This window comes from Daldinia childiae (assembly GCF_008694065.1).
Source record: "Daldinia childiae strain JS-1345 chromosome Unknown Scaffold5, whole genome shotgun sequence".
Taxonomy (NCBI): Eukaryota; Fungi; Ascomycota; class Sordariomycetes; order Xylariales; family Hypoxylaceae; genus Daldinia; species Daldinia childiae.
In genome coordinates this window covers 2,509,957-2,526,524 of record NW_022984646.1, presented here as the reverse complement: position 1 = coordinate 2,526,524, position 16,568 = coordinate 2,509,957, and the positions used below count along the sequence as shown (strand labels likewise).

The window sequence follows — 16,568 nt, the reverse complement described above, 5'->3', positions numbered from 1 at the left end:
ATCAAACCCGGATTTCGTATATTCCATAGACCCTCATAGCCAATGCGGGGAAAGGGCATGGAGCGCTCGCTCGTCGGCAGCATGATACCCCGGTTAATATATCTTTTCACTGGAGGATGCCTTCGAGATAGCAAAGGTTAGAATACAATTCAATCCTCGAGTATAGCAGAGGATGCGCTGGCATAAACCTATAGTGAGTCTTCTGGCTCTCCTTAGCCCGGCCTGGGCTTCGGATCCCTCGCCGAGTACGACGCAATCGGCCGCAGCGCCGGCTTTCACTTACGATCGTCGGTCTTTCCTCCTTAATGGCGAACCGCATGTCATTATTGGCGGGCAGATGGACCCTCAGCGGATCCCTCCGGCATATTGGCGCGACCGCTTGGTTAAAGCCAGGGCTATGGGACTCAATACTATCTTTAGTTACGTATATTGGAATCTCCTTGAGCCAAGACCAGGCCAATGGACTAGCAATGAAGAAAGTAACGACATTGCTAAGTTCTTTCGGGTCGCCCAGGAGGAAGGGTTGAATGTGGTGCTCAGACCTGGGCCTTATATTTGCGGCGAGAGGGAATGGGGAGGATTCCCCGCGTGGCTTACCCAGGTTCCGGGGATGCGGGTTCGGTCTTCTAATGAAGCGTTTATGGAGGCGGCGGAAAGTTATTTGAAGCGTCTTGCGGGTGATTTGAAGGACTTACAAGTGACACGAGGTGGCCCCTTGTTAATGGTCCAGGTTGAGAATGAGTATGGGTCATATGGAGAAGACCACACTTATACGCAAGGACTGAGAGATATTCTTCTCGAAAATTTCGAAGTCCCTCTCTACACGAATGATGGTGGGGTGGATTGGACTCTTAAAGGCGGCGAGGTCCCGGGTGTACTAGCCGCGATCGACGGGGACCCGAGATCAGGATTCGCGGCGCGGGATAAATATGTCAGCGATCCTACCGAGCTCGGCCCTCTGCTCGACGGGGAGTACTATACCTCTGGCCCCGACTTCTGGGGATCGGAAAGTCCTCATAACACTGCGGTTGGGAAACCGTCACAGATCCAACAGTACGTGGATGACCTCGACTTCGTGCTTGGAGCAAATAACTCGATAAGTCTGTACATGTTCCATGGCGGGACGAACTTTGGATTTAGCAACGGTGCGATATGGAAGAAACTTCACGGCGGTATTCATCACGAGCTACGATTACGGGTCGCCGTTGGACGAGAGCGGTCGACGACGGACATGTATTTTACGTTTCGCGACGCGATCCAGAAGTTCGTGCCGGAGGGAAGTATTCCCGAACCGCCGGAGAATATCCCCCTCCTTGAGATTGGGAACATTACTCTCTCCCCTGTGGTCCCATTGTTCGATATGTTGGGAACTAAGACGACGAGCGTCTCGCCGCTGACGATGGAGGAGCTAGGGCAGGACTATGGATTCGTCCTCTACGAGCATAAAGTCACTGCTAGCTTTGAAGGGAGCCTGCAGCCTGGAGATCGGGCGAGGGATAGGGTTATTGTTTATGTGAATGGAACGAAACGGGGGGTTATCGACAGTACGTACAGTCAGCCGGCGCAGGTTAACTTGTCGCTCCAACCGGGCGATACGCTGCAGCTGTTAGTCGAGAACCTCGGTAGGGTTGACTACTGGTCCCGAGAGTCCGGCACATTCGTAGCTCTTGAGGACCCGTACAAGGGTATCAAAGGCAACGTGACGATTGGATCTGAAGTGGTAAGCGGCTGGGACGTGTACTCGTTACCTCTCGATGCACCCCCCACTGAAACCAAGCCCAGCTCCAGCGCGATAGCAACCGGATCTCCACCCGTGTTCTTCCGCGGCAGCTTCAAGGTAGACGGTGGCAATAACACCAACCCAGCAGCATTAGATACTTTCTTAGAAGTACCCAACGGCGTCAAGGGTAACGTCTGGGTGAACGGGTTCAACCTTGGGAGGTATTGGATCGTCGGGCCGCAGCAGTCGCTGTATCTCCCGGGAACACTCATCAGACCCGATGTTGAGAATGAGATTGTTGTCCTTGAGTTGGAGCCGGGTGCGGAGTCGTTGACGGCGTTTGGCTCGGCTGAGAGGCGGTGGGCGAATTATCCGGATCCTGATTACCCCTGATTCTGGAGCGTTTTATTATAATAGGAAATTAAGTTGGTATATTTATTGAATCTTCGCAAATTAAGAGGACGTCCCTCTATACCCGTGAGATATGCTCTAGGTTGAGGATAGTCGCGTCTGTGGGTAATATTAAGTTCCCGTGGGGGACACTAGGCGGTATCTCCCCACGGATGAGATGGTTAAGTCACATTGTTAGTATAAGGCTTGTAATGTCTAAGTGTTCTGACAGCACCTCTGCCTGCACTTAGCTATGCGAAGGTGTGGAACGGAAGGGGGTTGAAACTCATGAACTCAAGGCAGGCAGCTGGTTATAAATTGAAATCGGTACGATCACACCATATTTTCTTACATCTCGTAATTGATTTTAAGAATGCTGCTGGATATTTACACCCTCCGTTAAAATTACTCTTTACTGGAATTCGTATTCTACACCCACATTGAGGTGTTCATGAACGTTAGCCCCTAATACTTTTGAGTTGTCCTACAGCCTCTGTTTCCCCAGAGTGTGGCTTCTGAAACACGCCGCTCATAAGTCTACCAAGTCTAATAGCGCGATCCGAGCGTAAATAGTGACATATGCCAAAAGCCGTTTCTTCTGTATGCAATACACGCCTCGATGGCAATGATCTTGACAGCCAACTTCATTTGCAACGGACATCCGGGCTAATAATGGTGCTTCGGAAGGGTCGTATAGCTGAGGTCCAACATCCATACGTCAGCCCTTCTACCCTTATGGAAATATACTTGACCTCGCAAACGGCCGAATACTCCTAGTCTACGTCAGTATGGCTCTCGTGAGTTCGCAAGTTTAAGCTATTCGGATGTTGGATCGCACCGAGTGTACGCGATAACTCCCGTTGCGTCCCATAAGGAGGTCTAAGCGTCTTCAAATAATGGGAACTGATTATCAATATTGCCATCAAGTTACCATTAAAAGAGACGATGGAGGCCCGCATCCGACACATTTGCTCTTCAAGCGTTTCGATCTTGGCTATCTTAAATTCTTGCCTGTTTATAACCCTAGCTTCGTACCTCGAAGACTCACGCCTGCCAACAAGAGTTCCTATCGAATGCGATGCATAGGGGATGCCTTCCCTTGATCATCGCGTTGGCCCAGGCCACAGGGTCGTCGGCAAAGACGGTGAAATACGACTGGAACGTAACTTGGGTATTCGCTAGCCCGGATGGATTTGGGAGGCCAGTCATAGGGATAAACGATGTTTGGCCCTGTCCGACTATTGAGGCAGATGTTGGTGACTTCGTTAGTATTGACCTGAATAACAAATTGGGAAATGAGACTACTGGCCTCCATTTCCATGGCATCAACCAAATAAATACGAACTCGATGGATGGCGCCGTTGGTACAAACCAATGCCCTCTACCTCCAGATCATTCTGTCAGGTATCGGTTTTATGTGAGTAGTGTTTAGGCGAGGTATACTATTGGAAGGGCATGATTAGACTAATAACCAATATGCATAGGCAGATGCTCCTGGTACATACTGGTGTAAGTAGAGGAAGGATCTTGACAGCTCGACCGCCCCCTATATTGACAATATCATGGCAGATCATTCTCATAGCATGGGACAGTACCCTGACGGTTTTCGTGGCCCACTCATTATTCACGACCCAGACGATCCTTATCAAGATGATTACGACGAAGAAGTCATCCTCACACTTTCTGACTGGTGAGCTCAAATGTATGCAATGGTAAAGGGCCCCTTTAGGTTGCTCACATATCAATAACATAGGTACCGGGACCAGACTCCAACACTGATGGAGGCGATGATAAACCCTAATAATACACAATTTGCGCCACCGCTTCCGAATAGCACCCTTGTCAATGATGGTGGTGATGGTCATGTATCTGTTGAGGCTGGAAAGACGTATCGTTTCCGAATAATTAATTGGTCTGCAATGTTCTCTACCTTCCTCTCTTTTGACTCACTGGACATGGATGTTATTGCGATTGACGCATCGTACGTGCAAAGGCAAAGTGCGCAACAACTGCGAATCTCTGCCGCACAGCGGTTTGACGCTCTAATAACCATCCCCGAAGATGCAGATCGGAATTATCCATACTTAGTTGCATTAGACGTGAACCAAGACTTCGCAGATAAAAATCCGCCAAGACCTCTTCAATACCCATACAATGTCACAGGAATGTTGGTCACAGATTCAGACAAGGACACGAGCGGTACAGCTACCGTCCAGAAATTCGAACCTTTCGACGATACAACTTTCCAACCTCATGATAACGAGAGCGTCTATGAGCCGGTTGACAAGCAGTTAGTGCTTAACTTTGACTATTGCTTCGACGCCAATGACTACCCTAGGGCTTGCTTTAATGACACGACCTATATCGCGCAGAAGGTGCCCGCGCTATACACCGCAGCTTCACTAGGAGAAAACAACACAGAGACTGTTGCGTACGGCCAAGTCAACCCTTTCGTAGTCGAGTACGGCGAAATCCTGGAAATCGTCGTAAATAACAACAACGACGCCATTCACCCCTTTCACCTGCACGGGCACCAGTTCCAAGTCCTCGCGCGCCCCGAGAGCCAGGCGGGGAACTGGAGCGCTAACGCTACCATCAACGACATACCACCTCGGCGAGACACGGTGGCCATCAACCCTAAGTCGTATGCAGTATTCCGCATCAAGGCCGAAAACCCCGGGGTCTTCTTGTTCCACTGCCACGTCGAGTGGCACGTCGAGATGGGCCTGACCATCACTCTCATCGAGGCTCCCGACAAGCTCCGCAACTATACGATCCCGCAGGACCACCTCGACGCCTGCGATGCCATGGGTATCCCCACCACGGGAAATGCGGCAGGGAACGAAGATTGGGCGAATACGGATGGCTTTGTCACGGTGCCCCCTACTACTTACACCGGGTACGTATGGCGAGATCTAGATCCGTGGGAGATATAGTGCTAATATATGCTGCTCAGTTCTCTGTATACCGAGTCGAGCTAAAAGGTCAATTTGAAGCAGACCACGGTTGTCATACGTTGGAGAAAACACGAATTAGTTGGTGTTTGAAGTTTCATGTTTTGCTTGTTATGAAGGGGTATTACTGTTAATAGTCGTAGCACGGGGGAGATTAGTCAAAGCTCACCTGTTCGTCGTTTAGGCTTATACCACAACTAGTGAAATCCGATTTGAAAAGGCAACATAATCGTGATCGTCTGTGAATGACGTAAAGAGTCCCAGATTCGTCTCTAAGCATCGCTATCGCATAGTACTTCGGGATTGCCTTCTTTCGAGATGCTGATAAATATCGTCTATTTCGAGCGGGATATCGGAACTACGGCGCAGGAAGGTCGTATATACGGACTCAAATATGGCGTTCATGGCATTTATGCCTTGTCTGGGTATCTAGCAAGGGATCCTACTGTTGCAATGACCCCTGGTGTCGTTGTTTATCCCGCTCTTGTTATCTTGAATAAACAAGACTCTCGAGCATTCCCGATGGCCAAGGGATGCGTTGGTAATCATATCTACGAACTAGTAGTTACGATTGGTGGAACTGTGGTGTTGTCAGCCCTATGCCTGACTCTTAACCGGCGTGGTGGTTTCAGCCCCACGGGAAGGATCTTAGCTTGGAGAAAGCGTACGTATGTATGTACCTACTTACTTACTTACTCGGGGTCGTGTGGAGGTGCGGTCTGGGTTTCGTGGAGTTACACAAGATATCTTCTCAGCTTATGCTTAACTTCCGTCAGCATTTTATTTTGCCTGGCCCACCCCATAAGACGAGATGCAGACTTCGGCACTGGAAAAAAAGGGGGCTAGGGTAGGACTCACGGAAATAGGAGGGTTTTCAGCTTTTTCTATGTTAGCAGCATTTCCTAAACTGGGGTTCCCTTGATCCGAGTCCGAGGCGGGCATAAAGGTGGCGAGGAAGATGGAGGAACGCCATCTAGGACGCCGATACGAGGTTCGATTAACTCTGCGTAATACCTAACCCTGCGCATCAAATCAGCAAGATTACTAATGATCCTGGGGACGTGGCTGGAATCAGGGTAGACTATAGCGTCTCTGAGAGCTTGTAGGATCACGAGCAAATGATATTGCTACGATAGGCATTTAATCCGATTAAGTTACGGATGTTTACCGACTGTGTCACTTGGTCTGAGGTCGATTAAGCTATACCCCTGAAAGGAAGTTTCTAGTTTATCAATAACTAGTAGTAACTACTAACTTGTTATGATAAGTTACCTACCTCCTATGTAAGCTACCGGGCTGTTTTCACTATACTATTTAAGATGAACTAGTATACAGTATTGTTATATTTACCAATTTAGAGTGATGATTGCCGACAAGGTCACGCTAACGGAAGTTTTCCTAATTCCTTAGGGTCTAATAATCTTAATCGTAATGGGACCAATTACAAAAAGGTTAGGTTGAATGGCCAAAAAATGGATGGCTAGGGGATCTATGGCCTCGAGTCATTCTATACAGTTAGGGCGAGAATATGTGATTCGTTAGATTGGACCTGAGTAGTTGGGGGTATATCCGATATAGTTAATCGCGTGGCTTCATGCAGGTTGATCTGCTCATCAGCTTGTTTCAAGCCTTTGAAAAGAACCAGGCTAACGGGCTGCAGTTTTCTATGTAGTGAGAAAGCATCGAGTTCCATATTGCACTAGCAGAATAATACAATAACAAGGTGGACTGTATCACACAGGTCTGATTGATAGAGCTTTGTTAGGCAATCAGCTTGCATGATAAATTTGGCTCAGCACGTTTGGCTTGATCTTGCACGATAACAGTCCGGAGGTCCGATAGTCATCATCCAGTGTGGGTGGCCAGACCAGATCGGTGCTTCAAACTCCAATCATGTTTGCCATGTCCCATTTATGAGTATGGCCTATAGGTAAGAGAATAGTTCGGGAGAAGACTCGTCTCGCCTCCGGATGAATGGAATAAATCTAGTTGGCCTCGATGACGATATCTAAGCTGACAGTTTTTGATAACGAATATTGTTACTAGCTATAAATCCTTAAGGAACAAAAAGATGCTTAGACTACTACCCTGAAGTCCGGATTTACGCGCATCACAGAACATTCTAGGGTATAACTTTTCGAGATAGAGAATGAGAATCGCGATACGAGTAAGCGATTTTAAAGGGGACTTTGGCAAGGATTACGGGGTGTAGGAAAATATATGCATGTAGCATGTAGCATGTAGTATGTGGTTGAAAAAAAAAAAAAAAAAAAAAAAAAAGAGGAATAATGTTATGAATCTTACAAAGAACGTAAAAAGTACCTATTTACATTGATATAGGCCTTATCCCACGTGGCATTAGATATGCGATGATACTTAACCTTACTTAATAGATGTACGGATTACTTCCTTACATAAGGCTTTAATTGATAGAAGTCATTCCTTTAGCCAGGGGTATAGAAGTACTCAGATACTAAGGTTAACTAGCGGCAAAATTTTATTTAATTCAATGTTTACTAATTCTCATATTTATATGAAATTAAACGCATCATTTGCATTAGAACTTTGGCTGTGAGGCATGTTAAGTTGTAAATTGAATACAAGGGAAATCGTAGTAATACGCTCTATTTTATGCTAGGTAGAACCTTGACTAGCAAGTTAAATGAAAGATCTACGAATTAATGAAAATGTAAAAATGACGAACTGAATAATTCTCATAAGAGATTTTGAATATCCGCTTAAATGCGATATTTCGTTATTAATATGCAAGTAACTAGATAACATGATAGATCGGGATTCTAGGTATCTGTTATGTACCTAGTGTATACATATCGTCGAATGCGAAGGACGTGACTTGGATTTTACTCATCCTTCCTACTTCAACTTTACAAACGACGCAACCAACATGTCAAATACTTTCTAGCCATCACGGACAACGCCAGGTCTAGAATTTTAAATTCTGGCATTCCCTAATATATAAAATGCTGATACCCTTGTACTATTTCCCAATGCAGCAAAGCTTAGTCCGTGGGTGCCGGCATACCGCTGCAAGTCCCCGTCTAAGTAAACTATGGGCAATGAATATCGAAAGATAGCTGGCTGAAGAGAGAGTCCCATGCACATGCACATGCCAGAGTATCATGAGCTCTTAAGTTCCATTGAGAGCTGGAATCCCGAGACAGTGGCGAGAGACATTGCACACATTATCTACTCCCTGTCATCGCAAGACATGGATAACCATACCATAATCTCGGTCGTACTCGGTACCTACCTGTTCATCAGTGGCGGGCGTATATACACTAGCTTCTAGGCAAATTATGAATTGCTGAAGATGCTTAAGATGTTCAGCTTGAGCTAAACTTCATCGAGAAAGGTCTAGATGCGGCTCTTTTACGTTGCCCATAGTGCGATGCTAGTTAACACGATTGTGTTAATACATAGCACCTTAATGAGTATACTATAAAGACATAGTAGCATTAAGATGGCAGTAAGTAGTGCTGGTTCTCAATCCGGCGCGTGTGAGAATCGTCGATTGCCATATATCAATATCAATTACACTTACACGAACCGGCAGTGGCGCAAGTACTATAAGCCATTCTTCAGTGAGACACGATGATCTCTCTCTATGCTGATTGGGCTTGGTCTCACTTTGCCCTATTATAATAATCCGTTTTCAATTTGTTTTATTTTTTATTTTCGTGGCTGGGACTTACTGAATACGGCTCATATAGCACAGTTTTCTCATTCTCTTCCGTCCTGACGTGCATCAAAAGCTTACTAGTGCTGCACTTTTCGGCGGACATCCCCAACGGTCAACAACAAACGACCCACCGTCTGGCGCCCAAGTAAGATTAACAGTAATTCATTGGCAACCCGGAAGAAAAGAATACACAAGCCTTGCCGCCCATAGTTTCGAAGAAGCTATACCTATTGTGTCAGGTTCTCTAGGGTTTCTTAGTAGCGCACATGAAGGAGGAGGGAGCTTCGAGTTAGTCAGGGCAGAAGAAACCATACCTCCCCGACCAATACGGGTCCGCAGTGAGGTCACCTACCTACCAGGCATGCAGTAGCTAGGAGTTGGGAATATTATCGGCTCTGGAACTATTCAGCCCAAAATAAAGGTCGAGATTGACGCGCTTTGCCTCCTACCGCGACCCGTACCTTCGGACAAGACATGGAATATCCACTTAAGCTGGGTAGCAACCCTCACCCAATTACTCCCTCCCAAAATGGAAATATAATGCTTATCTCCCATGAACCTTCGGTCACCGAGAAATCGAATGATGCCGGACTGCTTGGAGATATTGTAAGAAGACCAGGGTGTGAGTCCACAGTTTCCCTCTACACCCCCCTTCCTTAGTCTCCAGTCGTAACGCCTGGGGTGTTGTGGTAGATATCACACATGGGACTAGGCACTGCCCTGGTGTTATATTTAGTTCAGGCTAGGTTTATCCAAGTGGTTCTGTGTTGATCTGATATATATAAGTGAAAGACACCTCGACCGCCGCCCTCGGCTTGGAATATCTTAACCAACAAACAACACCAGCCTCACCCATCACAGACACGATGGCGGACCAGATGGCTTTTCTACTCTTCGGGGACCAGTCCCTCGACACACATGGCTTCCTAGCCGAATTTTATAGACGGAGGGAACCCGAGCGTCCTATCGAAAGAATTCCTCCGATTAGCCGGCGATGCTCTAAGGGATGAGGTGGACCGTCTACCCCGGGAGGGCCGCCGACGGATCCCGGTGTTCAGAACGCTACAGCAACTCAACGAAAGATACCGCCAGCAGAGGTTGAAGTTCCCCGGCATAGACTCTGCTTTACTATGCATAGCCCAACTGGCGCACTACATCGAGTATGGCAACTAGTGAGTTCTTGTTGGCTACGAGTTTTTACTAACGCTATTGAATAGTCGCTCTGAAAAAGAGCACGAGGATGTAACCGACCACAGAAACACCAAACTCTCCGGGCTCTGCACGGGGCTGTTTGCGGCAACCGCTATTGCGTCGAGCTATTCGCTTTCAACGCTCCTCCCAATTGCTGTTCAAGTCGTCCTATTGGCATTCAGGACAGGATCCCATGTAGCGTCGCTAGCAGAGAGGATTAGCCCTTCTACGGAAGAGTCAGAAAGCTGGACTTATGTGTTGCCTGGCGCCAAAGAAGCGGAGGCAACGTCCATCCTCGCAGAATTTCATAGATCGGAGGTAAGGTTTTCACGATATTCGCTACACTCCCTTAAATCTAATAGTTTTCAAGGGAATCTCTCAAGCTGCGCAAGCCTATGTTAGCGCCGTATCCGCGAATAACATCGCGGTATCTGGCCCGCCAGAAACTTTGAGGTCTTTGTTCAGCAAAGATTTGTTTGAGTCGAGGCCAACAGCTATACCAGTTTATGGCCCATACCATGCGAAGCATTTGCATGGGCTAGTAAATATCAAAGAGATGCTTCGACTCGATGATGAAGCTGTCACTACAGCACTCGCTGGATCAAAACCCCGAAGCGTTGTTATGTCTACCGTGACTGGGGAGCCATTCCCTGAAACAGATACCAAAGCTCTTCTCATAGCCGTGGTTTACGAGATATTGAACGAACCGTTACTATTCCACAAGGCGTTGAGCGGAAACGCCAATGAGGCCCGGGGGTTTAAGGGATCGCGAATTCTGGTTATTCCATATGGTCCGACTCAAGCTGCAAGCACGCTAGCCAATGTCCTGAGGTCGCAGACGAAGTCTGAGGTCGTGCTTCGACCGCCTCCTCAAGTTTCTCGCGAGACTACGGTGGCCTCAATTGGTAACCACGGATCTACGGGCAACTGTAAATTAGCGATCGTCGGTATGGCCGGTCGCTTCCCAGACTCGGCCAGTCATGAAGCCTTATGGGAGCTCCTGGAGAAGGGTATAGATGCCCATCGTGTCGTCCCAGCTGATCGGTTCCCGGTCGAAACTCATTATGACCCTACCGGAAAAGCAATAAATACTAGTCACACCCCTTACGGGAACTGGATTGAAAACCCGGGTTTCTTTGACCCGCGGTTTTTCAACATGTCGCCTCGGGAGGCTCTGCAAACGGACCCAATGCAGCGCATGGCCCTGACAACTGCATATGAGGCCCTCGAGATGTCTGGCTACGTGCCGAACCGGACGCCTTCTACGAGATTAGACCGTATTGGAACCTTCTATGGTCAAACGTCAGATGATTGGCGTGAGATCAATGCCGCCCAGGAAGTCGATACATACTATATCACAGGCGGTGTCCGTGCTTTTGGGCCTGGTAGGATCAACTACCATTTCGGCTTTAGTGGTCCTAGTTTGAACATCGACACGGCGTGTTCATCTAGTGCTGCCGCACTCCAAGTCGCTTGCACTTCCTTAAGAGCCCGGGAATGCGACACTGCTATCGTTGGTGGTCTCTCCTGCATGACAAACTCTGATATTTTCTCTGGTCTCTCCCGAGGACAGTTCTTAAGCAAGGAACACAATTGCAACACATTCGACAACGATGCCGATGGGTATTGTCGAGCCGACGGTTGTGCGTCGGTAATCGTCAAGCGACTTGACGATGCGTTGGCGGATAAAGACAATATCCTTGCTGTTATTTTGGGAGCCAGACAAACCATTCAGCGGATGCCATCTCGATAACGCATCCCCATGGCCCGACACAGTCTATCCTATCCTCGTCTATTCTAGACGAAGCTGGCGTGGATCCGCTTGATGTTGACTACGTTGAAATGCACGGCACCGGAACTCAGGCTGGCGATGGCACAGAAATGGTATCTGTCACGGATGTTTTTGCTCCCGCTAACCGACACAGAAGTGTGGATAGGCCTCTATATCTCGGTGCCGTGAAAGCCAATATCGGCCACGGTGAAGCTGCCTCCGGAGTCACCGCGCTCATCAAGGTATTGATGATGCTAAAAAAGAATGCGATCCCGCCTCATATCGGGATCAAGAAGGAGATCAACAAGACTTTCCCACCAGACCTTGGCGAACGCGGTGTAAATATCGCTTTCCACAAGACACCCTTCGTAAGGAAGGATGGAAAACCCAGGCGTGTCTTTGTTAACAACTTCAGCGCAGCCGGTGGCAACACTGGTCTATTGCTCGAGGACGGACCCCGCTACAAGACGGCTACCGTAGACCCTCGTACTCACCATGTAATCACCGTCACTGCAAAGTCGAAGTCCGCTATGATCCGAAACGCCGAAAACCTGGTTCAATGGATGGAGGAGAACCCCTCTACTTCTGTCTCGCACGTAGCTTATACTACGACTGCTCGCAAGATCCAGCACTACTGGCGCATGAATGTAACTGCCACTAGTTTGGTCGAGGCCCAAGAAGCGATCAAGGAGCGCCTCAAGTACAACTTCGTACCTGTTTCCCCGGAGCAACCTAAGGTGGCATTTTTGTTTACTGGCCAAGGTTCTCACTACGCTGGCCTCGGAAGGGATCTCTATTCACATTACTCACATCTCCATCTTCCGCCGAGCTATCAACGAATACGACCAACTCGCTCGCATCCATGGCTTCCCATCATTCCTCCCTCTTATAGATGGTAGCGAGTCTGAGATTCAAAAGCTATCCCCTGTTGTCGTCCAACTCGGCCTGGCTTCTTTCGAGATGGCCTTGGCTAAGCTTTGGGCTTCCTGGGATATTCACCCTAGTGCTGTCCTCGGCCACAGTTTGGGAGAATACGCCGCCCTCCACGTTGCAGGTGTTTTGTCCGCCAGTGATACTATTTATCTTGTTGGTGCTCGCGCTCAACTACTTGTTGAAAAATGCACAGCAGGTACTCACGCAATGTTGGCTGTCCAAGGCTCCGTCGAAACTGTTACGGAGGCACTTGGTGACCGTGCATCATCGACTAACATTGCTTGTATTAATGGTCCTAGGGAAACTGTCCTTAGCGGAACGTCTTCGGAGGTGGCCGAGATCGCTGAACAGCTTGGTGGCGCCGGCTTCAAGTGCACACAGCTCAAGGTACCCTTTGCCTTCCATTCGGCTCAAGTGGAGCCGATTTTGGATGACTTTGAGAAGTTGGCACGTTCGGTTCATTTCGAACAACCCAAAATTCCAGTCATTTCCCCTCTGCACGGAAAGCTCCTCGATGGTGAGCCTATTAACCCAGCTTACCTTCGTGACCATGCTCGGGAGGCTGTTAACTTCCTCGGCGGCCTTGTCTCTGCTCAACAATCGGGTGTTATCGATGAGAAGACCGTTTGGATTGAGGTCGGCCCGCATCCCGTCTGTGCTAATATGGTTAAGGCTGCATTTGGTGCAAGCACAATTGCTGTGCCATCATTGCGTCGCAATGAAGCGACCTACAAGACTCTGAGCTCCACCTTAACTACACTTCACTCAGCAGGTTTAAACATTGACTGGAATGAATATCACAGAGATTTCGATAATTCAGTTCGCCTACTTGACCTGCCAGCCTATTCCTTCGACCTAAAGAACTACTGGCTCCAGTATACTGGCGATTGGTCTCTCACAAAGAACCGAGGTGCCTTGGCTGCTCCTAAGGCCATTGAGCCCAGCAAGCCGAAGCTATCGACAACTACCGTCCAGAAGATCACTAAGGAGGAAGTTAACGGCGATATTGCTATCCTCGAGACCGAATCGGACTTGGTGGAGAAGAACATGCGAAAGATCTGTGAGGGCCATCGTGTTAATGGTACTACCCTTACGCCATCAACTCTTTATGGAGATATGGCTATGACTATTTGCGAGTACGGCTACAAGCTTCTACGACCTGACACTAAGGATATTGGTATGAATGTCGCCAACATGGAAGTGCCCAAGACTCTCATCTTCAATGGCAAGTTAGACAGCCAAATTTTGCGCATGCATGTTAAGATTAACGCGGCCGAGAATGTGGCGGATATCTCATTTACAACTGGCGAGGGCGCTCAAAAGACTGAGCATGCTGTCTGCAAAGTTTTCTTCGGTGACAACCAACAATGGCTGGATGAGTTCGAGCGTGTTAGCTATTTGATCAAGGCACGTATCGACGGACTCAAGGCTGCTGAGCAGCGTGGTGATGCCTCGAAGGTCGGTCGTGGTATTGCTTACAAACTATTCTCAGCCCTAGTCGACTACGACCAGCAATACCGAGGCATGGAATCCGTTATCTTAGATAGCGAGACTTGCGAGGCGACTGCTAAAATTGTTTTCCAAGCAGGCCCCGAATATGGAACTTTCCACACTGCGCCGTACTGGATTGACTCTGTCTGCCACATTTCTGGCTTTATTGTCAACGGTACTGATGCTGTTGACTCCCGGGAGCAGGTGTACATTTCTCACGGTTGGGGTAGCATACGCTTTGCTGAGCGTCTAGATGGCTCGAAGACATACCAGAGCTATATACGCATGCAAAACGTTAAGGGTACGAAGATGATGGCTGGTGATGCTTACATATTCGATGGCGACAAGCTCATCGGTGTCGGCGGTGACATCCGCTTCCAGGCTATTCCCCGCAAGGTTCTCAACCTTGTCCTGCCTCCCCAAGGCGCTGCCGCTGCCGCTTCTTCCCGCGCAGCACCCGCTCCCAAGCCTGCGGCTACTAAGGCTCCTGTCAAGGAGAAGAAGCAGGTTACTACTTCTAACTTACCAGCCGTGAACAAAAAGCTCGCTCAGACCTCCGTTACGTCTCAAGTCCTTGATATTATCTCTAAGGAGACTGGTGTTGGTCACGATGAGCTGGCAGACAATATCGCTTTCTCTGACCTTGGTGTTGACTCGTTGATGGGCCTCACTATCAGTGGCCGACTCCGTGAGGATCTTGAATTGAACATTGATTCACATGCCTTCAATGACCATAGCACTATTGGTGCTTTTAAGAAGTTCCTATCCCAGTTCGAATCTTCCACCGCCATTGTTGTCCCCGAGTCGAGCGGCTCAAGCGGTACCTCCGACAGCGACGATGACATCGAGTCGGACTCTGAAGTCACTACTCCCGGCGAGAGTGACAAGGGCTCAGTAAAGGGTGAGACTACATCTGGTGGTTCTGGAAATAACAGTGAGCTTCAGCAGATCGTGCGGGAGACCATCTGTGCCGAGATGGGTGTTGAAGTCGAAGAGATTGTCGCTGCTCCTGACTTGGCTGCGCTTGGTATGGACTCCCTTATGAGCTTGTCTATCTTGGGTATACTTCGTGAGAAGACCGGCCTTAGCATTCCGGCTGACCTCCTGGGCCACAATCCTTCTCTAAAGGATATCGAGCGAACACTTGGAATTGAGGACAAGCCCAAGCGTGCTGCACCTGCCCCAAAGCCTGCTGCACCGAAAGCTGCTAAGGTCAAGGCAGAGTCTAAGGCTGTAACCAAAGCTGACACTGCGGTAACAAAGTCTGTATTAGTCAATGATGCTTACCCTCACCGAAAGGCCACATCCGTCTTACTTCAAGGCAACCACCGAACAGCTGCCCGGCAGTTGTTCATTATTCCCGACGGCAGTGGTAGCGCCACATCCTACACAGAAATATCGGAGCTTGGTCAAGATGTCGCTGTTTGGGGTATGTTTTCACCCTTCATGAGGACTCCTGAGGAGTATAAGTGCGGAGTGTACGGGATGGCGACCAAGTTCATCGAGGAGATGAAGCGTCGCCAACCACAGGGACCTTACGCTGTTGCTGGTTGGTCTGCTGGCGGTGTGATTGCCTACGAGATTGTGAACCAGTTGACCAAGGCTAACGACGAAGTATCTCACCTAATTCTTATCGACTCGCCTTGCCCTATCACACATCGAGCCTCTGCCTGCTGGTCTACATGCGTGGTTCGCCTCAATTGGTCTCCTTGGTGAAGGCGATGACACGGAAACTAAGAAGATTCCCGAGTGGCTTTTACCACATTTCGCTGCCTCCGTCACTGCTTTGTCCAACTACACGGCAGAGCCTATTCCTAAGGAGAAGTGCCCCAAGGTAACAGCTATTTGGTGCGAGGACGGCGTCTGCCATCTCCCTACCGACCCGCGTCCAGATCCGTATCCCACCGGCCACGCTCTCTTCCTACTTGACAACCGAACAGACTTCGGTCCTAACCGGTGGGATGAGTACCTCGACATCGAGAAAACTAAGTTCTATCACATGCCCGGGAACCACTTCTCGATGATGCACGGCGACCTTGCGAAGCAGCTCGGCGGTTTCATGAAGGAAGGCATCCACCGCTAGAGCGAACACGCCTGACATATCTATTTCAATATTGTCTATTATGCGTGTAAGACCATAACCTTGAAAGTGTATATATGTTATCCCGGAGGGCTACGGTCACTTTCTTTTTTTTTCCTTCATCATGTTTGGGTACGGGCTTGCGATGATTCGGGCTTATAATGTCGTCGGCTCATTCGAATCAGAATCACTATAGGGAATCGGCGCTGCGAGTGTGCAGATGTGAGGAATGAATATTAGGACCTATTCATAGAAATTTGTTGCAGGAGCGGATCGTTGATACATATTACTGCTAAGCCTATTACGATGTATTCAATTAGCCCCTCTTTAGACGAGGA

General features: G+C 48.6%; 3 protein-coding genes across 3 annotated transcripts; all 3 read left to right on the top strand.

Moving 5' to 3' along the window:
* Nucleotides 1-172: 172 nt before the first annotated feature.
* GL218_05823 (Beta-galactosidase) lies at nt 173-2,113 on the top strand (the record flags this gene model as incomplete). Its single annotated transcript, XM_033582514.1, has 1 exon — nt 173-2,113. One exon carries the CDS (start codon nt 173-175, stop codon nt 2,111-2,113), a length of 1,941 nt encoding a protein of 646 aa, XP_033434501.1.
* A 1,075-nt stretch (nt 2,114-3,188) lies between these two features.
* On the top strand, nt 3,189-5,091 carry GL218_05822 (Iron transport multicopper oxidase FET3; the record flags this gene model as incomplete). Its single annotated transcript, XM_033582513.1, has 5 exons — nt 3,189-3,527; nt 3,595-3,619; nt 3,680-3,800; nt 3,864-5,009; nt 5,067-5,091. 5 exons carry the CDS (start codon nt 3,189-3,191, stop codon nt 5,089-5,091), a joined length of 1,656 nt encoding a protein of 551 aa, XP_033434502.1.
* A 4,539-nt stretch (nt 5,092-9,630) lies between these two features.
* Nucleotides 9,631-16,233, top strand: GL218_05821 (Conidial yellow pigment biosynthesis polyketide synthase; the record flags this gene model as incomplete). Its single annotated transcript, XM_033582512.1, has 7 exons — nt 9,631-9,668; nt 9,724-9,936; nt 9,982-10,273; nt 10,326-11,660; nt 11,732-12,442; nt 12,489-15,764; nt 15,814-16,233. The coding sequence occupies 7 exons, from the start codon at nt 9,631-9,633 to the stop codon at nt 16,231-16,233; spliced, it is 6,285 nt and encodes a 2,094-aa protein (XP_033434499.1).
* Between the last annotated feature and the right edge of the window lie 335 nt (nt 16,234-16,568).